The sequence below is a fragment of the Mercenaria mercenaria genome, chromosome 1 (genome assembly GCF_021730395.1).
Source record: "Mercenaria mercenaria strain notata chromosome 1, MADL_Memer_1, whole genome shotgun sequence".
Classification (NCBI taxonomy): domain Eukaryota; kingdom Metazoa; phylum Mollusca; class Bivalvia; order Venerida; family Veneridae; genus Mercenaria; species Mercenaria mercenaria.
In genome coordinates, this window is record NC_069361.1 from 637,366 (window position 1) to 662,255 (window position 24,890).

Below are 24,890 nucleotides of genomic sequence, written 5' to 3' on the forward strand. Positions count from 1 at the left end.
GATTTTACCGTGAAAGAATGTTATGTTTTACACACTGCACATTTTTCTTATTTTGTGGTTATTCAACGAAGCTGAAAGAGACCAGAATTGCCATCTTATATGCTGTTTAATTATTCTAGACAAGATGAGTTCAAGTTATTACATTTGGTTCATTCGGGACCTAATAGAAAACACATTTTTACAGTTTAGATTTTCATGTACATCTGACTGTATGTTTGCCTTAAATTTTGATAGTATGTTTTCAGGTTGAGTGGTGTACAAAGATAATGATAACCACATTTACCCCACTTCTACTGGTCGATCATCAACACATCGCACAACATCGTACCGTCTGACATTTGCAAGACAAATATATTCGTATTTTTTTGTACATTGGAATGCTGTCAAATACTAAGACCTGTATCCTATATTTGTGTTTGTTGTTTTTGTAGTTAGGAACATGAAATTAGTGAATAATTGATTTACTCACGACATAGAGTGAGTAATGCTATATTTCTTAAGGCACCATCGAAACTTAATTACTGGCACACTATTGTTATGGAATACACGAGGATTGGTTGTTATTATGTCTCCCCCAGGAGACATATTGTTTTTGCCCTGTCCGTCCGTCCTTCCGTCCGTCCGTACGTCACACTTCATTTCCGAGCAATAACTGGAGAACCATTTGACCTAAAACCTTCAAACTTCATAAGGTTGTAGGGCTGCTGGAGTAGACCACCCCTATTGTTTTTGGGGTCACTCCATCAAAGGTCAAGGTCACAGGGGCCTGAACATTGAAAACCATTTCCGATCAATAACTAGAGAACCACTTGATCCAGAATGTTGAAACTTCATAGGATGATTGGTCATGAAGAGTAGATGACCCCTATTGATTTTGGGGTCACTCCATCAAAGGTCAAGGTCACAGGGGCCTGAACATTGAAAACCATTTCCGATCAATAACTAGAGAACCACCTGACCCAGAATGTTGAAACTTGATAGGATGATTGTTCATAAAGAGTATATGACCCTTATTGATTATGGGATCACTCCGTCAAAGGTCAAGGTCACAGGGGCCTGAACATTGAAAACCATTTCTGATCAATAACTAGAGAACCACTTGACCCAGAGTGTTAAAACTTCATAGGATGATTGTACATGCAAAGTAGATGACCCCTATCGATTTTGGGGTCACTCCATTAAAGGTCAAGGTCACAGGGGCCTGAACATTGAAAACCATTTCCAGTCAGTAACTTGAGAAACACTTGACCCAGAATGTTGAAACTTAATAGGATGATTGGTCATAAAGAGCAGATAACCCCTTACGATTTTGGGATCTTTCTGTGAAAGGTCAAGGTCACAGGGGCCCGAACATTGAAAACCATTTCCGGTCAGTAACTTGAGAACCACTTGACCCAGAATGATGAAACTTCGTAGGATGATTGGTCATGCAGAGTAGATGAACCCTAACGATTTTAGGGTCACTCTGTTAAAGGTCAAGGCCACAGGGGCCTGAACATGGAAAACCATTTCCAATCAATAACTTGAGAACCTCTCGACCCAGAATGTTGAAACTTCATAGGATGATTGTTCATGTAGAGTAAATGACCCTTATTGTTTTTGGGGTCACTCCGTTAAAGGTCAAGGTCACAGGGGCCTGAACATTGATAACCAGTTCCGATCAATAACTTGAGAACCACATGACCCAGGATGTTGAAACTTCATAGGATGATTGAACATGCAGAGTAGATGACCCCTATAGATTTTGGGGTCAGTCTATTAAAGTTCAAGGTCACAGTGGCCTGTTCATGTAAAATCATTTTTTGGAAATAACTTGAGAACCACTTGACCTACAATGTTGAAACTTAATAGGATGATTGGACATGCAGAGTAGTACTATTTATTTTGAGGTCACTTGATCAAAGGTCAAGGTCACAGGAGCCTGAACAGTGACTTGAGAACCACTAGGCCACGAGTGTTGAAATTTAGCGGGATGACTGGACATGCCAAGTAGATGATCCCTATTGCAGCCAACCATCAGTGTCTCTTTGACTTTCGCTCCTGACCCCTATTGACTTCTTGCCTATAGGACTTTGCATTGGGGGAGACATGCGCTTTTTTACAAAAGCATTTTCTAGTTTCTAATATTTTCACTGAAAATTGAGAAGCGTTTGTGACGTAAACCGCTTATTTATGATATTAAACGGTCGTTTCGAGTTTATTGGAAGATTTTATTGCCGCTGAGGGTCGGGTTCGATTCCCAATTTCATCCTTCCTGGACACCATTTTTAGATGAAATGAATTTGATATAGGTGTATTGTTTTTATGCTTTATAAATATGAAAAAGATATTTTGTCTGCCTTTGTCAGATTATGGAGAGGAGATGATAGTCCTGGAGAATTTATACACCCCACCTTCCGCAAAAGAAATATATATTTAAGTCATATCGTTTAATATCTATTATCATTTTTTTAAAAAATTTTTTTATTTTATTTTGATGAAAAATGAACTTGGACATATTCACAATTTCGTTTCGAAGTGTATATGTCGAATACTGAAAAATATTGTAAGTTATTATTTAAAGATTTACACTAAAAATTTAGAGGACCGTCAATTTTCATTATACCACATGATCACAAGCACCGCATGCGGTATAGCACTTTGAACGTCTTTTGGACCGGATATTGGCCGTGTGTCAGCCACAGGGCGCCTGTTCGAAATTATACAGTTTTGCAAAATGCGAAACAAGGATTCGTTCGTTGTTTTTTTTTTTTATTTGTGTGTGTACTACATATACCTTTTCATTTGTTCTTTATAATTTTTTTTTTCTAAGTGCTTATCTGTTCCCTTTATTCTCAACGGAATGAAATAAAATTGTTTTAAATTTCTTGACGATACGCACTCAGATGGTAGTAAAGACTCTGAATATTTGATGTGACTATAAGGCGGACAAAATCCTGCTGCTCCACCCCGTATTTAGTTATCAGAAAAACACTAGATTTAGAAACTATCAACAAAGTTGTAAAATGATAATTTTCATGGAGAGGTGATTATCATTTTTGCAACAGACTGAAATTAAAATTATTAGAAACAATGACAGATCAGTAATAAATGGCGGGAGGTTGTGGGAGGTGGTATGTGTCATAAAACAGGGGGTAGGGGTAGAAAGATGTGTGTGTGTGTGTGTGTGTGTGTGTGTGTGCGTGCGTGCGTGTGTGTGTGTTACGGTGGCGTCGAAAGCATTTTTCTGTTTTCTCTTATACGTCTTCATGAAGGACGAAAAGTTTTATTTCTTCTATTGAATATATATTTCCCCTTACAGAAGAAAAAGGCCTGCTGCGTACTCTTGCTGTGTACATACAGCGTATATGATGCGTACATGATGTGTACTGAAATCAATAGTACGCAGGATATACACCGCACATACACCGATAGTACGTTTGTAGTACACTTTTGACATGCAAATGAGCTCTGCCGCGTACTACTTGCTGCGTACATGCTGTGGACTACATAGTACACAGGATGTACGCTGGAGGAATTTTGTATGCAAGAAATAGTACGCAGCATGTATGCGGCACATACACTTTTCACATGCAAATGAGCCTGCGGTGTACTACCCCTGCGGCGTACATGCTGTGTACTCCTGCGGTGTACATGCTGTGTTCTCCTGCGGCGTACATGCTGTGTACTCCTGGCCCGAGTCCTGCGGCGTACATGCTGTGTACTTCTGCTGCATACATGCTGTGTACTCTTGTGGCGAAACTGCTGTGATAATGTAAATTCCTTACCCCACCAACTTTCGTATGCAAATGCTGATCATTTGGACAGAAAAAAACAGAAAAAAGATAAGTGACATGCATCAATAAGTATTTACCCTTACCAAAATAATGTAGATTGATGTTATCAAATAAATAAGTATGCTTTTCTCCATCCACTTTTCAATGAAATAAATCAATTTTTGTAGCATGTAATTTGGTAAACATTTGAAGAAAATGGTGTAACTGCATCAAGGGGAAACAACTTTAATGCAACTAAATATAAGTGTTATGATTTATTATAGACGATGTGTGCGTAGTATGTATTTATTTTGATTAAAATCCATCTGAGAACAATCTAGGACTGGAATTATATAAGCATTTATACACTTTTACGTCCGTAAAAAGTAGCGCACCAAAATATTTTGGACTGATTTTTTCCAATGGGGCAAGCGCAATTAGCCAAAAACGTTCTGAAAATATACGAGCGGCAAATCCGATGAACAACTTTTTAATTTGGTGAGGCCTTAATGAGTTAACATAATGAGCATTAAAGCCTTTCTAAAACATGATAGAGTGGTGTTTTGCTTAAGAGTATTCAAATAACAGTGAGAGCTATTAATTCTTCTCATTCGGGCACTGTTGAGGCATTATCTTGGTAATTATTTCATGTATTACAAAATGTAATGCAACGAAGTTCAAATAAGGCTTTTCAATTATCCAAGTAAGAAAGCTCCAGGATTAATTCAAAATGAAAAAGAATATATTTTTACACTGCATGCAAGGTGCAGCTCAGAAATCACTAAGATGTAAGCTTCACAAATGAACATTGCAAATAGTTTGGCAAATTTTTATTGTTCAGAATACCGGTAATCTGAACTATCCTATGCTATTAAGATAAAAGTTACTCGGAAATCAAGTTCTTGTTTCCAAAAAAAAAAAAATGTACAAATCCTTCCTGCATGAAGTCCCTCCCGCGTATATGAAGTTTACTTCAGACTTTAACTTATAAAAAAAAAAACTAAGTATAAATGCCAAAAGAAATTGTACAAGTCTTTCCCGCGTATATGAAGTGTACTGCACAAATTTCAAAGTATCTGCGGTGTACATGCAGTGTACTATTTTCTTGTACAAGTCCCTCCTGCGTACATGCAGTGTACTCCTTAAATTTTCAGAGTCTGTGCTGTGTACTTGAAGTGTACTAGTGACCTCCTGCGTACATGCTGTGTACTCGTCGAAATAGTACACGGCATGTACGCGGCATGCGGTGTATGTAAAATGTACTCCTCTGGCGTACTACTGTGTTCGCGGCATATACACAGCAAATACGCAGCATGTATGCCACAGAGGCTTGCTTCTGTAAGGGTCTTTATTTCCTCCATTGACGAAGAGCATATAAATCATACAATACAATTAAATACAAGTAAGACAACAATATATATACAAAATATATGTACATGTGAACAACAAATGCATATATGTATTATAAATTGAATTCAATCCCGCATTCAAGATTTTGAAAAAATACTGAAGAATGAATCTTTTATGAAGAATTTAAAGTGTACATGGGAATATTGGACATATATGAAATTTCAAACTTTGCTGCTGGAAAATGTTTGAGAAGAGAATATCCTTCACGGTGTTGTTATACTGGATGCGCACTTTTTTAGGAATAATGTGTGAACATTTTACCAATATATTTATAATTTTGAAGAAATTGTCAAGGAAAAAAATCATTTCTTGCTTTTTTGATTTCAGAGGGTTTTTTTTTTGTTTTTTTTTCGCGGTTCAAACACATGTTAAAGATTCTGTTTGTCTGGGGAAGTTATATAAACAATTTAAACTATAGCCTTGAAACAAAAGGTTTAGAAAGTTGGAAATGCAAATACTAAAAAATGGTTGCATAGCAACTGTTACAAGTCATTAAAATGGCTCAATTTCCTTCAATTTTGAACCAGTTTGAACGATGCACATACAGTGGCAAGTTAATCGACATAATATATAAAATTGGTTGTATCATTTCATTCATTCATTGTATCAATTCATTCAAATACTATTTCGAATATATAAATTTTGGTTGGAATTTCGGTCGTATTAAATATATTTCCTCCCTTTGTATACCTCAAATTCTCCCAATTGTCGCCCGAAATTCCTAAATACCATGTGATGTCTGGCATCTGTCTGTGCTAATAATAGATCAGGTACATTTGCACTATATGAATTGTAAACTATGTATTTGATAATTATGATTTTTCTTCATTCAAATGCTTCAATACAGAAAACATGTAAATATATAAATCTATATCCAGAGTATATGTGTAAATGCACAACTGCACATGCATAATATGCATTTTGATATTTTGATTAACGTTTTCCCGCCATTTGACGTTACGTTATCAGTTTTACGTCACGTCCGTTTTTTATATTTGTTTATATTTGTATGTGTATTATCCTGATGAAGGCGTTAGCCGAAACGTTGATGAGATAAAAAAACTATACATAATACGTGTTGTTGTTGAAATACCTATCGCATAAATACTGTACGCAATAAAAGGAAGTAGTTCACTGCGCACGTCCATGACCATGTTTTACTTTGTATTTCTCAACCAAGGTAAGCACTGTCAATATTCCTAGCATATCAAAAATAGGTGCACACGGCTCGTCTATAAGCGCATATCAAATATAAGGGCATAGTTTTGGCTTAAGTATAAGCGCATATCAAAAATAGGCCCATAAAAGTGTCACTAAAATTATTATAAGCGTATACGCTTATTTACCAGATTTTACAGTATTTGAACTAATTTGAAAATATATATAATCTCCCGCTTAGCTTAAAAGTGTATTTTTAAACTAGTGAGAGATTATATATATTTTCAAATTCGTTGGAGTAAGTTTAATATTGCTTGTGTGGTTACAGTCCGTGTCTGGATATACAATGATGATGATAAAAGATATATACAGGTGCGTAGTGGTTTGGGCTGGAGGGTTGGGTGTTCCAGACCCCAAGTGTCTGTGGTCTAACTCTACCCCTTCTGTTTCAGAGGTAAATTCACTTTGAACAGCAAGAAATCGCTTATCAAATGAAAAGTTTCCACTTTTGTACAATAAATCAATAACAGGTCTTGAAAGAAGTAAAAACTTACTAGAAAAAAAGGAAAATAAGGGAGAAAAATTGAGGTGCCCTATTACGGGTCTAATACCTTAAGTCGAGCATTTCTCATCGGTTCTTCACCAAATTTGAACAAAATGTGTTTGACCATAAGTCCTTGGCCAGGTTTGATAACTAGCCAAATCGGCCAAGGCACTTCAAGATTATGGCCCATGAATTACTGAAAATCTGCCCTCTAAGTCGAAGATTTCTCATCTGATTTTCACTAAACTTGAACAATGTTCCCCATGGTGAGACGACGTGTCATGTGCAACACCCTGAACCCAATTTGAAAGGTTAAGGTCACATATTGAGATCAAAGGTCAATGGGACTTTTTTCCTGTCCGGTCTATAACTTTTCCTTTTTCTAGATCAATTACCAACCTCACTGGATCAAGTCCCATAACTCCGACATGTAATTTTGTCAAATTATGCCCCCTTTTGGACTTTGAAAACTCTGGTTAAAGTTTGTGTACAAGTTACTATCTGTAGAACAAATGCAGATAATAAGTAGAAACTCCACATGCGCCTTCGGGGTTATTAAACTAGTTGATCGCATGAAGTCCCATAACTCTGACATGCATTTTGGTCAAATTACCGGTATGTCCCCTTTTGAACTTAAAATTTCTGGGTAAAGTTTTACAATGCAGGTACTGGATTTAAACTCTTTAGTTATTTTAATATTTTGGGTAATATTTTCCTGCTTCTGACAATATTTCGAATAGTCAAGCATTGGCTGTCTTAAGGACAGCTCTTGTTATATATACATGTATTAATTAGTTAGGTTTTACGGTGAGCAATGTTTGTGTACTTTTAATAATGGAACGGTCCGTTATTTAGGTGATGTTATTTGGTACGATAGTGGTTGTTACCTAAATTAGGTAAAGTAAATCATGCTGACTTTCCTAAATCGGTAGAGAAGTATATAAAGTGATCCATCAAACTACATGCACACTTTTGGTTTGCTGCCCACGTGATGATAGCGTTTAAAATGCTGTCGTGTATTGTTCTATATTTATCAATGTTTACAAAATAAAGCGTTGTAACAGTTAATAAAAGTTTGCAAGAAAAATTGCAAAAATTCAAATGTTCCTGTAATTCTAGAAACTACAAACTAGTCAACATTTCATGTAAATATATGAAACAGTGGCTGCATTTTGCCTTTCTGTGATGAATTATTTTAAAAGTTACAATTCACAATATGTGGATTACTCGCTTTAAGTAAGTCTTCATTATGATAAACCCATTTTAAAAATATGTTTTCAGGGACATTTGATGTGCACGTGTGCAACTTGTGCCCCCCACATCCATCAAGGTCAACAAGGCTCTTGGACCATGACCATGTTGGAAACTTGGTGGAGTCATTCCAAGGGAATGGATGTGGCCAACTGGTGATGATGATTGGAATGGTTTCACCAGGAACAGACCTTAGCCGTCTCCGTGAACCGGGTGAAGCGATGATAGAGGTTCTTGGTGGGAACCACACCCGTGAGGCTCTCCAGGCTCTGGAGAAGAAAGGGGCACTGGATGTGGAACATGTGAAAGTCAGGTTGTACAGGTCCTTACCACAGACTTCTGCTTTGGCCCTTGGCTTCCAGCACAACTATCTGTTGCATGAAAAGAAGAGAGCTGTGACATTTCTGGAAAAGGTGAAGTTGATGAGGGATTGTCGACTTGACAACAAATCAGAAACAGAATGGAAAGACATGCTTGTCATTGTTTTTAGACTTAAGGTAAGGTTTTGCTGAATGGTAGCTAATATCCATATAAGCTTTATTCTGTTCAACATTTCCAGTTTAAAATAAACTACATGAATGATTTAAAGATAAGTAAATTAGCATAAGTGTTAGCATTACCGATATTCACTGTTGTTATACCACCACTAAACATGTTTGCGGAGAGAGATGGGGTTATATAGGAGTCACTTTTGTCACGTCCTGTCCCGTCCCGTCCCGTCCCAGTATCTATATCTCAGTTATCATGGTTATTACTTAATGGATTTGATTCAAACTTAAAATAGATGTTCCACCTTATCAGCAACATCACGTGACTCAAGATGCATAATTCTGACACCAATTTTTTCTGAATTATGCCCCCTTTTACTTAGAATTTAAAGTTAATTTTGATGCATTTTCTCTATATCTCGGTTATTACTAAATGTATTTGATTCAAACTTAAAATAGATGTTCCACCTAATCAGCCATATCACACAAAGTGCATAACTCTGACACCAATTTTTCAATGATTATGCCCCTTTTCACTTAGAATTTAAGGTAAATTTTAATGCATTTTCGCTATCTCATTTATTATATACTGAATGGATTTGATCCAAACTTAGAATAGATGTTCCACCTTATCACCCACATCATGTGACACAAGATGCATAACTCTGACACCAATTTTTCATGAATTATGTCCCCTTTTACATGTACTTAGAATTTAAGGTTAATTTGATGCATTTACACTTAATCTCGGTTATTTAAGAAATAATAAGTTCCCAAACGTGGTTTATCATAGAATAACCCGAGTTTAGAGTTCTTATGCGTAAAGATATATCACGAAGGCCGTAGGCCTGAGTGATATATTGTTTTGCATAAGAACTCTAAACTCGGGTTATTCTACGATAAATCACACTTGGGAACTTATTATTTCAATTCTAACACGACATACTAGTATCAACAGTGTTAGAAGAAAGGGTAACTACTTTTTACGACCGTGCTATGCACCTGGATCGGATGACGTCATTGCACTCGAGTGGTTTAATGCAGAATAACCCGAGATAGATTTTGCTCTACATGTATGTAGGTTATTTGCTGGTCTTGTGAGAATGCTAAATGGATTTGATTCAAACTTAAAATAGATGTTCCACCTTATCACCCACATCATGTGACACAAGGTGCATAACTCTGACACCAATGTTTCATGAATTATGCCCCCTTTTACTTAAAATTTAAGGTTTATTTTTCACTATATCTCAGTTACTACAAAATGCATTTGTTTCAAACTTGAACTAGTTGTTCCACATCATATGACACAAGGTGCATAACTCTTGCACAAATATTTCCAGAATTATGCCCCCTTTTCGCTTAAGAATTATACTTACATAGTGTTTTGATTCACTTTATCTGTACCTCTCTTATTATTTGATATTTTTTAACACAGACTCGAGCTATTGTGCAATATTCATCCACCATTGGAGTCGTTTAACACTCCACTGACACTTCTTGACAGATTTAAATGTTTTTGGTACATCATAAAATACAGGTCAAGTGCGATTTAAATTACACCTTCTTGTGGCCATGTCTTTCTTATGGTTGCCATTCTTCTGTAACAAGACCGTATTGTGGGGGTATTCGTCACTCCTGTGACAGTTCTAGTTTAATCAGATTTTAGTCATGAACATGTTTCCATAAAATAAATACTTTACAATGTCTGGTCATTTTTATATTTTTTTTAGCTTGACAATTACATATATTGTAGAGTTTTAGCCAGCGTTCTTACTAGTCTCAAGTTGTGCATGTAAGTACTCTTCTCTAAAACTGCTAAGCCTAATATTTTCAAATTTCACATTTCATGAGATGACGCCACAGAATTTGTACTTATTTCAGGATAGAAGAACTCTTCAACAGCAGATGACACACCATTTGCTGATGGCCAAGCTGCCAATGAAGATTTGGACCATGATTATGAAATTTGGTGATGTCCCAGAAAAATTCTATAGAAATCTAATGAGGTTAGATGACGAAAGCCTGCTGGAGACCTGCCTTGAGGTATTACTCACTGAAGGGCCAGGGAAATTTAGGTTGAAAGTGTAAGTGACTGGATTATGTTTTGCATTTCAGTTTGAAAATCAGCTATATTTTTTTCATTTGTGTAACAAATTAGATAATCATGTTTTAATAAATACTGATTTTGGATCTGGTTCCTAGATAACTCTCCATGACTTCCATGTGATAGGGTAAAAGCCCTGGTTTTGTGATGTGGCTTGTTGAAAGTCAGTGGTTCTTGCTAGGTGCAAGCCAGTGACTGAAATATTGTCGGAGTTTACCTTGTTTTTTTTCTGTACCATCAAAATCTGTAACATTGCCAAATGACTTAAATTGGTGTGACTTAATGCCCAATAAAATGGATTAACTTGTTTTAACAATGACAGTCTGAATGAAATACTTTTGAAAGATAGTATGGTATTACAATGTATACAATGTATTTTGACAGTAGACTGTAGCATTAGGTGGGCCGGTGGTCTTGTGGTAACATGCTTGACTGTCAATCCAGAGGTCAGGGGTTCGAATCCCGGTCCAGACACTGGAAATTTTTGAGATGCTCTTGAGTGTCTCCCACCTAAGTAAGAGGCCTGTACTAGTTATTCCCAGCAAATATGGCTTCACGTGTATCGTTGCTATACACCGGGCACATTAATGAACCAGACTGTCTATTAACAAAGAGCTAGGCTAAGTTAGCCGGACAGGCCTGTATCTGAAAAGGATTTCTCTCTATCTCTTATAGGGGCTTTATCTCACTCTGTCCCTCTGGTCAGAACGCTCTGTGTCTGTACTGGTAGAGGATGAATTTTGTGCCCTGTGTGGTTGCGTTAGCTTTATGTAAAGCGCCATTGAACGTGTTTATCATGAAAAGGTCGCTATATAAATCTGGTTTAATAATAAATAATATTAAAACATGAACCCAACAAGTTGTTTTGTTTATAACAGATGAATATATTTTCTCTTACAGGAAAGAATATATTGATATGGGACACACCAGGTCCAAGAGGAAAACAAAAAAGGTATATGATTTGAAATTTTTGTCTTTAGTATGTTGAATAAATAAAACTATTTCAGAGTTCACCAGAAAGAGCAAGCCTTACCCATACTAAGAATATTGCCTTCTTAAAACCTTAATTGTGACAAAATCAACCAAACAAAATGAAAGTTTATTGATGCCCATTACCTGCTTTTTCGACAAGTTGTGGGCATGTGTTTTACAATATGTGGCTTTTGTTGTGTTTACCGCATTCAATTCTTATAGGGTGTCAACTATAGCTTTTGGATTCAAAATGAATAGGCATCACCAACCTTTTTTGTGTAAAAAATAAACATCTGTATTTTATTGTTCAGATAATTCCTTTCAAGCATTATCACTTGGACTAATAATTGAATCTTATACTTTCAGGTGTCCAGTAGCACTCCTAACACTCCGGCTCTATCAGATGACAACATTGTCACAGAAATGGAAGTTGATTCAAATCCTACAGATATGGTAAGTCATTACAAAATCAAGCAATGAAACATTGCATGCCATGTGGTAGCTGTAAATAGTCCCAATGTACTAAGACTCATTTTTTGTCTTTTGGGAGTGTTTGAGTTGATTCAGTTATACTACTGCAGCATTCCATTAAGCCAGTGCTAGGCATTGTGACAAGTGTCTGCAAATGTTATTACTTCTCATGAACAGACAGTCAAACTGAGTCTGCTATTATTTTGCTTAATTGCGGTCTATGTTTCTAAGGTTTTTTTTAGAGATTTTATTGCACACGTTCTTATTGAATATGTAAACATTAATGAGAAATGTTGTTATATGAACACAATTTTGCAATTATGGTTTTCAAATGCAACAAAACGAAACAACTTTTCCATTTTTAGCTCGACTATTCGAAGAATAGTCTAGCTATTCTACTCACCCTGGCGTCGGCGTCGGCGTCGGCGTCACACCTTGGTTAAGTTTTTGCATGCAAGTACATACAGCCATCAATTAAAGGCATATAGCTTTGAAACTTATTTTTTCTTTTTCTAGGTCAATTACCAACCTCTCTGGGTCAAGTCCCATAACTCTGACATGTATTTTAAGCAAATTATGCCCCCTTTTGGACTTAGAAAATTTTGGTTAAAGTTTTACATGCAAGTTACTATCTCCAAAACTAATGCAGATATTGATTTGAAACTTCACATGTGTCTTCGGGGTTATAAAACTAGTTGATAATGCAATATTCAGTATCACAGATAATTTGTTCCATGTAAGGCAAACAAATGAAACCTTCCCAGCAAACACACGACGTCGCAAAGACGTCTTTTTATAGTTGTTTTGGGGTCGCGACGTCGGTGACCAGAATCAGACGTTGTTCCAACGACTTTACACCGACCAAAGTCCGACGTCGCTATCTTGACGTTGTTCCAACGGCTTTACAGCGACCAAATCCGACGTCGCTAATTCCATCGTTGTTCCAACGGCTTTAAAGCGACCAAAATCCGACATCGCTATTCCGACGTTGTAAAAACGTTGGAACAACGTCATTAGATTTACTGAAACTTTAAACTATTTCAAGCTGCAAAAATAATTTCATTGCGTGAATACTTTATTGCTTATTTGTCGTTTAGCGCTATTCGTCATGTCGTGAGGTTAGTAACATTAACCATCTAACATTAACTCGAAAGAGTTCCGTCCCATGATTTCCGACATGTGTTCGAATTGACCAATCAAAACAGGTCTAGCTCACGTGCCTTTTGCCCTCGTTCATGTTGTTGATCGGAGTTTTTAAAATTCGTGGAAGTATTTAAAATGCGCCCTGTACAGATTATATGTCAAATCATGGCTTCTCACCTGTAAGTATGTTGTTAGTTTTCACAGCAGTTATTTTTTGTCATGACGTTTTTAAAACTGTTGAAGTTATAGCTATAACTTATATTGTCTATATTTTCGCGGGTAGGCCTATTACCGGTAATTTGTATGTTGACATTGTTGTGCTGCATGAGGATAAATTAATAATTATGCATTTTAGGCTAGAAATGGACTTACTTAAAATATCTTGCATGCGATGAAGATCAGACTGTCAACATTTTGCAGTCTTTTACTGTTTACAGTGCAAAAAATAGTTAGAACTTTCCATAAATTATAAAGGTTTTGACAAAGGGTTTTTAGTTTATAAATTCACGTATGCTTAGTGTCTAACAGTAACATGCCATTTGTATGTTGATATCTGTCACCAAACAGCATTACTTGTTGGAAGTGGCTAGGGGTGTGGTAGTCAAACTAATTTTATGCGGGTCATGATATAGGACTAGACTAGATGGTGTTTGTAAACCAATCCGTTGTAGTTTCTATTTTTAGAACTGATAAGACAGTGAGCGGCTAGACGTCCATGTTTTTTTTTTTTTTTTTTGTAAACAGTGATGTTTTTCTAACTGCATCAATATTCTTAAAACACAGATTCTATAAATATTTTTTTTTTATCAATTCTGATCAAAATTCTATCAAGCCACCAAAAGTCTGTATATGAAAAAAGTCCCTGCCATCCCCCTTCTGCATAATAACGTGCAATGCATTCATACGCCATCCCCATACAACAAGAAAATTTAACAGAAGTGCCATCCATTATCTAAAGGCAACAGAAATATAGCCGGAACTATGCTTACTTGTCGCTGTCACCATATTGACTAACATAAATCAACAGTTTTTACATTTTGTTTGTAGTCAAAGCCATTGCGTGACGTCACATGTTTTAGAGATTTCCTGAAAGAAATCGTGCCAAATAAGTTTAGACATGTTAAGACAGCGACAGTCAAGTTATCACACTGTCCCGAAATATCCTGTTACTTTGTATTTGGACATCTCCATATAATATAATTTATTATACTGCTTCACATTCGTTTGATGCCTGATGATTCTCTTCAGAAGTAAATAATAGTCCAACTAATTTGATGCGATCCTAGGAAATGTTGGGATAATTCTTTTCATATGGGCAGTATCCCCACTGGCGTCAAACACTCGAAAGACCAAAATAGTTGAAGCAATTTCCGATGAAATTTTCATCGCTGCCAACGCTTTACATGCTATAGGTTTAAATGCCGATTATTTTCAAACATTAGTCTTAAATTCAAATAAACTTACATGTATTGAACGGGGATTCAATTTCTCAATGATTTATGCCAAAATTATCAAATATTATCCAAAATTACTTATTTTCTGGTGATAGTTTAAATGTATGTATGTACTGTACACGATTAAAGTTTACCATGTCTCTACATGCAAATATGCGAAAACGCAAAACCAATAACTTTACATGACTGTGTACTGTGATTTATATTCCATTATTTTGGTCCTTCAAAGTTTTGACATTTAGATTGCCCGTCACAAATATAAAACAATCTGAACGGCAAATTATTTTGACTAGTAACATATATGCCTCGTGCAGAAAACCTAGGATCTGTTTTACAAAGACTTTGGTATGTCTGAGTTTAGTCAGGCATAAGTTTTCATTAACCTTAACCCTGCTAAGTTTCTAAAATGAACTGATCCATCGTTCAGTTTGGACAGTACCATCTGTTTTTCGAAGGGGTGTTCACTGAAAATTTACTGACTGAATAGCGAACAGTGCAGACCATGATCGGCCTGCACAGATGTGCAGGCTGATCTTGGTCTGCACTGGTCGCAAAGGCAGAATCACTTGTTGCTAGTAGGCTAAAGGTTTACCGTAAACTAGTTGTGAAACTGATTCAAGGTTGTTTACATCTAAAATGCAAGACAGTAAATTCTCAAAATTTATTTTATGCATGGGTGTACTACTGTTGTGTGTGCTTAAAATGTAGATTATTACAAAGTAGCTCTAATTTGAAATTTTTTTGCTGTTGACAGGTTTCCATGTTGTCTGCTGTTGGAAGAACATCTATGAGGGACTGTGAATAGAATCTTTATCTTCTGCTTATATACAACACTTACTCATGGGCCAGTGGCACAATTTCTAGCTGTACAAGGATATCATGGTGTTTGATAAGTAAGTAATATTGGAATAAAGTTTCCATAAATTTATTACCTGTTTTTTTACTTCCTCTTGAATAAAATATGCGTGAACTTAACTGAAAACTCATCTGAATCGTGTTTCACGAGCATTTTGTGCATGTTTTAAATTTAGAAGAATACTTTAAGAGAATGAAAAATAATAATTATGCAAGAGTTGTATTTGTCTTGTGTCAGTTTTTGTTGAACCCACTTACGGTGAGCTCGATATAGTCGCCACTTTCGATGTATGTGCTTGTGTCTGTCTGATTTTGTCGGACCATAACTTATACATGCATGAACCAATCTTGTTTATATTTGGTATGAATGTTTACCTAAGTGAGAAGGTGTGCCATGCGTAAAACCCCATGTTCCTGTCTCAAAGGTCAAGGTCACAGTTAAGAGGCCTACGGTCATACTGAAGTTTGTCCAGAGCAGTTCTTCTTCATGCATGGTGGGATTTTGATGTAACTTGGCATGAATGTTTACCATTATGAGACGGAGTGTCGTGCGCAAGAACCAGGGCCCTAGGTCCAAGGTCCACTTGACAGCTGGCGGGCTCAACACTCTGCTCCTTGGCATACTTGTCTTATTGATTTAATTTTAGTGATATAGATTCAAATTGTACCTTTTTTTATTAACTTTTTATCACCAAATTCATTCTGTTTCACAGGTTGATGACAATGAAACTAATGACCATGTTAACATCAGAGGAAAAGCAAACTGGGAGAAGAAAGGACAACATTGTTTTCGATCTTGAAGGGTAAATATTTAAGAAATGATATTTGATCATACTTACGTGAGAATGTTGTTAGTAAGAATAGAAATTCTAGCATTTGAATGAACCCGTCCAATGTATTCAGGGCTCCAGAAATTTTGAAAACTCAGTATGTCCGAAATGAATTCACGACATCGGCGCTATCCCACCCACTGTATTACCGTATAAACTTTGTGATAAAGTAAAGAAATTAGTATGTCATGCATTAAAAATGATACACCGTCACCTTACCATACATTTAACTTTATACATAATTCTAATATGTGTGATCATTTCTAGTTTTTAACAAAACGTTTAAGTTTACATGTGTGTTAAATTGTATATTTTCAGCCTGCGTAGACATAGGACCAGGAAGGGGAGCTAGGAGTGGGAGAAGTGCCTGTGACTGATATATGCACTATCAGATAGAAATCCAGTTCAAAAGGAAATCTGAAATAGTGAAATAGCAGAAATCATGACTTACATACTGTGTAATCTGCTCTAAAAACACAAACATTTGAATTTAAAAGTGTTAAATGCAAAAACAGTTCTACTTACAAAATGAATCTTTCAGTAAATTCTAAATGCAGCTGAAAAGTGATATACATGAAATGTATGAAAACAGTGCAAGTTAAGTTTGATTTTTGTTTGTATACAAAACTGAAGAACTTTTATCCAATCATTTTTGGATGCACAGTGTTATTGGAATTTTTTTCAGATAATTTAAAATTCTACAAGGTGAAGATATTTCAAATAGTATCTCGAGAAAAAGAGTTTGCACAATGAATTGTTTTTCAAAAATTTGCAGTTTGTTCATTGTTTTGCCAGTCCATTACACTTAAACTTTACTTTATTTATTCTTAATATTTTTGTGAATGGATTAGATTACTCATTCACAAGGCAAAATCAAGAATTTGTTGGTTAAGGTTAATGTTGTCTCAAGCTAAGTGATGGGCAGACTTTATCCATTTGTAGTGATTTTGAGAATAATTAAAATAATTTGTCACATAAATCAATATTAAATGACCTGGCTGAAAGTTATATATGAAAAAAAAATGTATTTTGTTTAGATTGTTCTACAGAGAACTTTTTTGCAAGCTTTTTTATTAAAATCATTTTCGGAAACTGCATAAAAGACGCCGCAATTGGACCTTTATAACTTTACTATTTGAACTATAAGAATAGCTATCCTACTCGATACGGCATTAGCTTTGCGTCACACCTTGGTTAAGTTTTGGTACCAGTTTACATTTTGGCAAAACTTCGGGGATAAAGGTTTGAAACTTTCAACACTTGTTATCATCACCATATCCAATTTTAGGCAAGGGCACATAACTCTATCAAGGACTTTTGCTGAATTAGGGTACCTTTTATTTCCTACTAGTTCATATTTTGTGTAAACTGTTTGACATATGACATTGAAACTTTTATCACTTGATTATTATTATACCATAGTCTGTATCTGTAGGTAAGAGTACATAACTCTTACAAGTATTTTGGCTAAATTATGACTCTTTTTGGACTTGGAAATTGGTCGATTTCTTACCAGTCCATGTTTTGTGAAAACTGTTTGATGTGTGGCTTTGAAACTTTGAACACTTGTTTATTATATGATCGCCATCTGTAAGTAAGTGTTCATAACTCTGTCAACTATTTTGGCTGAATTGTGGCCTTTTTGTACTTAGAAATTGGTTCAGTTTGCGTACAAGTACGTGTTTGTCAAAACTATTTGACATATGGCTTTGAAACTTTGAACACTTACTTACTTACTATCATGATTTCCATCTGTAGGCAAGAGCAGATAACTCTGTCAACGAGTTTGGATAAATTATGGTCTTTTTTGGAGTTGGAAATTGGTTCAGTCAAACTTATTGGAATGATTAAGCAAGATATTCCATTAAATAACAATAAATCTTGTGCAGAATGTAGTATACTAAATTTGAAATATTGCAGAAAATTTACATTCCTGTTGCATTTTTACCAATATCTAAATTTTATTCTCAACGTTTTAGATCACATTTCTGTGTTAAATACACATTCTCTGCTAAACTTTTTGAAAGGAAGATGTTGAAAATTTCACCCAAACTGTGGGTGAGTAACTTTAAGATTTTAGCTAGACTGTACAAACTATATGCAGAGCTATCCTACTTGTTTTCTGTCAGCATCTAAGATCAGATTTCATAGACCGAAGTGTGGTATCGAACCAGTATTTCTTGAATTATTTAAAGGAATTTTAGGCAGTTTCACTCATTTATGGCTATTATTCAATGCTTTTTGTTCAAACATAAAGTAATTGTGTAGGGATAACGCATGTTTTTCGTGCTACAACATCTCCAGAATCCCGAGGGATTGGTTGGTACCCAAGCCAGGTACCAATGATTCCCGAGGGATTCTGTAGATGTTATAACAAGAAAATAACATGCGCTAACGCTATTCTGGCATAAAACGCAAAACCAAGTAAATGAATATATTGTCCCTCAACGTCATTAAATTCCCATGAAATGCGCGGTAAAGTTTGTTTTATCACGTTCACGTCATTTCCTTTTGAATTATTCGTTTTGGGGCCGTAATACGTTTACGCTTTGCCACGGAACGCGCATAAATATAAAGGTGTTACAACAGCTGTGAGCGCGAGAATCTCTCTGTTAATACACGTTTTCTCTCCTGTTAAGACACCCCCGAAAAGTGACAATAACAGCAGTTTTATGCTAGAATTCAAGATGATGTTTCTTCACTTAGTATCAAGTTTTAAAATAGTTAAACATGCTGCTTCTATGACAGCTCTTGTTTTTATATGCTATGACACTTTATTACATTCAAGCAAAATGGTTGCCCATTTCCACAAGTGTTTATCGTTGTATTCATTGATGAAATATTTTGTTAAAAAGCTATTGAATAGTCGATTGACTGTTGCTGTGCCTGAACAGCTCTTTTTACAGATTACATGCATCAACAAAATTTATTTTTGATTGAATGGTATATGTACTTTTTAATAAAAACATTTCAGTTAAATCATATTTAGTATGTTTTCTTACTAGACCCAGTATGTTATGATACGTCTTGTGACTATTCTATTATTCAGTACACTTTTGTTTAAAACCATAGACTGTTGGGTTTTTTTTGTGCTTTTAGACGAAACAACATTGAGAAAAGATGTCATTCAAATGTAAAAAATACATCTTTCCAAAGTTGTGAAAAATATGTAGTTCCAACACTGCAGAAGACGTCAAAATACCTTTCACAATCAAAGAAAAAACTACGTCTTTCAAACGTTGTGAAAAAGACGTCTTTCCAAGGTGGCAAAAAAGACGTCAACGCACCTTTCATTATCAACCAAAAAACAACGTTTGTCCAACGTTGTGAAAAAGACGTCTTTCCAACGTTGTGAAAAAGACGTCAACACACCTTTCATTATCAACCAAATAACAACGTCTTTCCAACGTTGTGGACAAGACGTCTTTCCAACGTTGCAAAAAAGACGTCTTCCCAACGTTGTGACAAGACGTCAACGCATCTTTCATTATCAACCAAAAAACAACGTTGTTACAACGTCAGGAAAAGACGTCATAACAACGTTGTAACAACGTGGTGTGTTTGCTGGGTTATTGGTAGACATTATCACTGTCACTGTTATGTATCTATTATAAATTTTTTTTTGGATGTTAATTCACGTCTTAAATGTTGAACAACAGTTCAGACAACTATTTCTTTCTTATGTGATGTCTGTCCGTCTGTCATAAAAATGTTTGTTAGTTTAGGATCATTTTGTATAAAAAATTTGTTGGTGCATATTTTCACTTCTTAGTGGTATTATTTGAATTAAGCTTAATAGATATCACCAGAATCAAGATAAGTATCACATATTGTGCAACTGAATGCCTTTTTAGCTCAATTACTCGAAGAATAAGTAGAGCTATCCTACTCACCATGGAGTCGTTGTCACATCCTGGTTAAGGTTTTCATACCAGTCCACATTTTGACAAAAACTTTCAAAATAAAGCTTTGAAATTTTCAACGCCTGCACCATGATCACCATGTCCAGTTTTAGGCAAGAGCACACAACTCTGTCAAGGATATTGGCTAAATTATGGCCCCTTTTAACCTTTAAATCTTTAAGATTTTCATTGTTTGTGTAAACTGTTTGACATGTGGTTTTGAAAAAAAAATTCACTCGTTTATCATAACAGTCTCTTTCTGTAAGTAAGAGTACATATCTCTGTCAACTATTTTGGTTGAATTATGGCCCTTTTTGGACTTGGAAATTGGTTCAGTTTTCGTACCAGTCAACGTTTTGTCAAAACTATTTGACATATGTCTTTGAAACTTTGAAAACCTGTTTATCATCCTGTTCTTCATCTGTAGGCAAGAAAACATAACTCTGTCAACTATTTTGGTAGAATTATGGCCCTTTTAAAACTTTGGAATCAGTTAAATGTTTCATACCAGTCCATATTTAGCCTAACCTATTAGTCATATGGCTTTAGTCACATACCACTTGTTTACCATGATCATAATCTACATAATAAATTGTGAAGGCAAAAGTATGATTAAACTAGGACAAGGACTTAAACTTTAGTTATGACCCTTTTTATACGCCCGTTTGAAAAACGGGACGTATTATGGGAACGCCCCTGGCGGGCGGGGGCGTCCACAGACTTTGTCCGGAGCATATCTTCTACATGCATGGAGGGATTTTGATGAAACTTGGCACAGTTGTTCATCATCATGAGATGGAGTGTCATGCACAAGAACCAGGTCCCTAGGTCTAAGGTCAAGGTCACACTTAGAGGTCAAAGGTCAAATTCAAGAATGACTTTGTCCGGAGCATATCTTCTTAATGCATAGAGGGATTTTGATGAAAATTTGCACAATTGTTTATCATCATGAGACAGAGTGTCTTGCACAAGAACCAGGTCCCTAGGTCTAAGGTCAAGGTCACACTTAGAGGTCAAAGGATACAAGAATGAAAACTTTGTCCGGAGTATTTCTTCTTCATGCATGGAGGGATTTTGATGTAACTTGGCACAAATGTTTACCACCATGAGGCGGAGTGTCATGCGCAAGAACCAGGTCCATAGGTCTAAGGTCAAGGTCACACTTAGAGGCCAAAGATCAGATACAAGAATGACTTTGTCCGAAGCATTTCTTCTTCATGCATGGAGGGATTTTGATGTAACTTGGCACAATTATACACCATCATGAGATGAAGTGTCATGCGCAGTTCCCTTCTTTAGAATTACTTCCCTTTGTGTTACTGTAAATAGCTTATATTGTAACTTTTTCATTACTAGTCATAGGGAAAAATCGAGACCACTTTTCTGTAGTACAACATGCATGCTACATCCAATTTTGAGGTGTCTTTACACCAATCTCTACCTGGTAAAGATTTTTGTGTGGACTTGAAATTTTTTTTTGGATTTATTTATTTTTTTTTTTTTTTTGAAGATTAACTTCCCTTAGTTGTTACTATAAATAACTTATATTGTAACTTTTTTATAATTGACCGTAGGGAAAAACCAAGACCACTTTTCTTTGGTACAACATAGATGTTACTTTCCAATTTTAGGTGTAGTTTAAGGTATCTCTACCTGGTAAGGAGTTTTTTTGTGGACTTAGAAAAACAAAAGACATACAATTATTAGTAAACAACCACAAAATTAAAATTCCATTTGCAAATACAGGTGCTAGAGTAAAGAAATTTGACAGGCGTATATTGTGACATTCTGGCACTCTTGTTTTACATAGAAATAAGTTAAATTCCGCATATACCATTCTATATTTTGCCATATGGCTTTGAAACTTTGACCACTTGTTTACCATCAGAATCTGCATAAAGTATATAATAAATTATGTAGGCTAGAGTATATAACTAGGACAAGGACATTAGCTTATGACCCTTTTTTTTTGGACACAGAAATAAGTTAAGTTTCGCATACCATTCCATATCTTGTCTAAACTGCTTGATATATGGCTTTGAAACTTTGAACACTTGCTTACCATGATAGTCACACATTGCCATATAGTGCAAGATTTGTCTAAATCCACAAATACAGGTACATTGTTTGTCTTATCTATTTTTCTTCTTTTGTCTGAAAATCTCTGGTAATACTTTGACCCCATACTTTCATCAGTTCTTCGAATAGTCAAGCGTGCTGTCAACAGACAGCTCTTGTTGAAATAACATTTTGGCCTCATAAATATTTTTCTGATAATTTCAGGCAAGACCTGCAAAGTGAAGTATCATGTCGACAATGGTATTTCAAAGTTGGCCAGATCCTGGATAAGAAAGACTTAAAGTGGACTTTCACACCAGTGTACACCAGTGTTTCAGATGATTTTGCCCATTCCAACATAACTCATTTGACAGTAGCCCGCCCGCTTAGCTCAGTAGGTAGAGCGTTGGTCTACGGATCGCGGGGTCGTGAGTTCGATCCTCGGGCGGGGCGTATGTTCTCCGTGACTATTTGATAAACGACATTGTGTCTGAAATCATTAGTCCTCCACCTCTGATTCATGTGGGGAAGTTGGCAGTTACTTGTGGAGAACAGGTTAGTACTGGTACAGAATCCAGGAACACTGGTTAGGTTAACTGCCCGCCGTTACATGACTGAAATACTGTTGAAAAACAGCGTTAAACCCAAAACAAACAAAAAAACAAACAAACATTTGACAGTATCCCCTATGCTGAATGACTTGCAGGCTAAAATGATGTCATTTTTGTTATGTTAATTTTCTGTTTTTTATTTAATGCGCTAGCATAAGAAAAAGTGCTATGAGGAAAGTATTTCTTTTAGACTTTATTTAAGTGATGCATGAAAAATTATCTACCACTAGTTGTTTATGCAGACTTAAATATCTGGGGCACTTGGGGAATTAATTATATTGGTAAGTCAGACAAGCCTTGTTACCACCAAAACAAGTTACACTGGAACAGGTTATTCTGATCTGCATCTACAACCAGTGGCAGATTTTATAGTCTGTAATTCATTAAATGATATCCTAAAACTGATTGAGTGATATCTCAAAATCGATGCATTATATGAGATCCTTAATTTGATGATATAGTTATTCATTTTATGATATCCAAAAACCAATAATGGATATCATAAAATAGAATTAAAGATATGATTAAATGGAATTAAGGATATCATAAAAATCTGATTTTAGAATCTCCAATAAATGAATTACAGATATGTATAAAACATTTTGTGATATATCTATATGCATTTAATGATATACAAAAATGATAAATGCTATTGTTAAATGAATTTGTGACATCCATGAATGAATTAAGAATAGATTACTTATAACTGAATTTAGGATATTACACTTAAATAGTGAACAAAGAGTAAAATGGCATTCCGTAGTATTTTGTATTTTATGTAGTGGACAATCAAATTTGCATTCGATTAAATTATATTGCACCAAATTCTGTTTATTTATTTTATTTATTTATTGTTTATGTTGAAATGTATATATGTTTATTTATTTCTTGATGTGATTTTAAAGTGTGAAAAGTGATGTTTGAGAGAATGATCAATTTCTAGTAAATGCTGTAAACAAATATGTATTGATACTCATATTTAAATGATGCATGAAAAATTATCTACCACTAGTTGTTGATGCAGACTTAAATATCTGGGGCACTTGGGGAATTAATTATATTGGTAAGTCAGACAAGCCTTGTTACCACCAAAACAAGTTACACTGGAACAGGTTATTCTGATCTGCATCTACAACCAGTGGCAGATTTTATAGTCTGTAATTCATTAAATGATATCCTAAAACTGATTGAGTGATATCTCAAAATCGATGCATTATATGAGATCCTTAATTTGATGATATAGTTATTCATTTTATGATATCCAAAAACCAATAATGGATATCAAAAATAGAATTAAAGATATGATTAAATGGAATTAAGGATATCATAAAAATCTGATTTTAGAATATCCAATAAATGAATTACAGATATGTATAAAACATTTTGTGATATATCTATATGCATTTAATGATATACAAAATGATAAAATGCTATTGTTAAATGAATTTGTGACATCCATGAATGAATTAAGAATAGATTACTTATAACTGAATTTAGGATATTACACTTAAATAGTGAACAAAGAGTAAAATGGCATTCCGTAGTATTTTGTATTTTATGTAGTGGACAATCAAATTTGCATTCGATTAAATTATATTGCACCAAATTCTGTTTATTTATTTTATTTATTTATTGTTTATGTTGAAATGTATATATTTTTATTTATTTCTTGATGTGATTTTAAAGTGTGAAAAGTGATGTTTGAGAGAATGATCAATTTCTAGTAAATGCTGTAAACAAATATGTATTGATACTCGTATTTAAATGATGCATGAAAAATTATCTACCACTAGTTGTTGATGCAGACTTAAATTTCTGGGGCACTTGGGGAATTAATTATATTGGTAAGTCAGACAAGCCTTGTTACCACCAAAACAAGTT

At 35.2% G+C, this 24,890-nt stretch overlaps 1 protein-coding gene and 1 long non-coding RNA gene across 2 annotated transcripts; both read left to right on the plus strand.

Annotated features, from left to right (window-relative positions):
- The first annotated feature begins 7,902 nt into the window (after nucleotides 1-7,902).
- On the plus strand, nucleotides 7,903-24,271 carry LOC128555411 (uncharacterized). The gene is made up of 5 exons (XM_053537695.1): nucleotides 7,903-8,615; nucleotides 10,491-10,693; nucleotides 11,614-11,665; nucleotides 12,052-12,138; nucleotides 22,624-24,271. The coding sequence occupies exons 1-5, from the start codon at nucleotides 8,139-8,141 to the stop codon at nucleotides 22,639-22,641; spliced, it is 837 nt and encodes a 278-aa protein (XP_053393670.1). The 5' UTR covers nucleotides 7,903-8,138; the 3' UTR covers nucleotides 22,642-24,271.
- On the plus strand, nucleotides 15,500-16,906 carry LOC123524183 (uncharacterized). The gene is made up of 3 exons (XR_008370052.1): nucleotides 15,500-15,646; nucleotides 16,322-16,411; nucleotides 16,757-16,906. It is a non-coding gene; the product is annotated as an uncharacterized LOC123524183 (long non-coding RNA).
- Nucleotides 24,272-24,890: the final 619 nt, after the last annotated feature.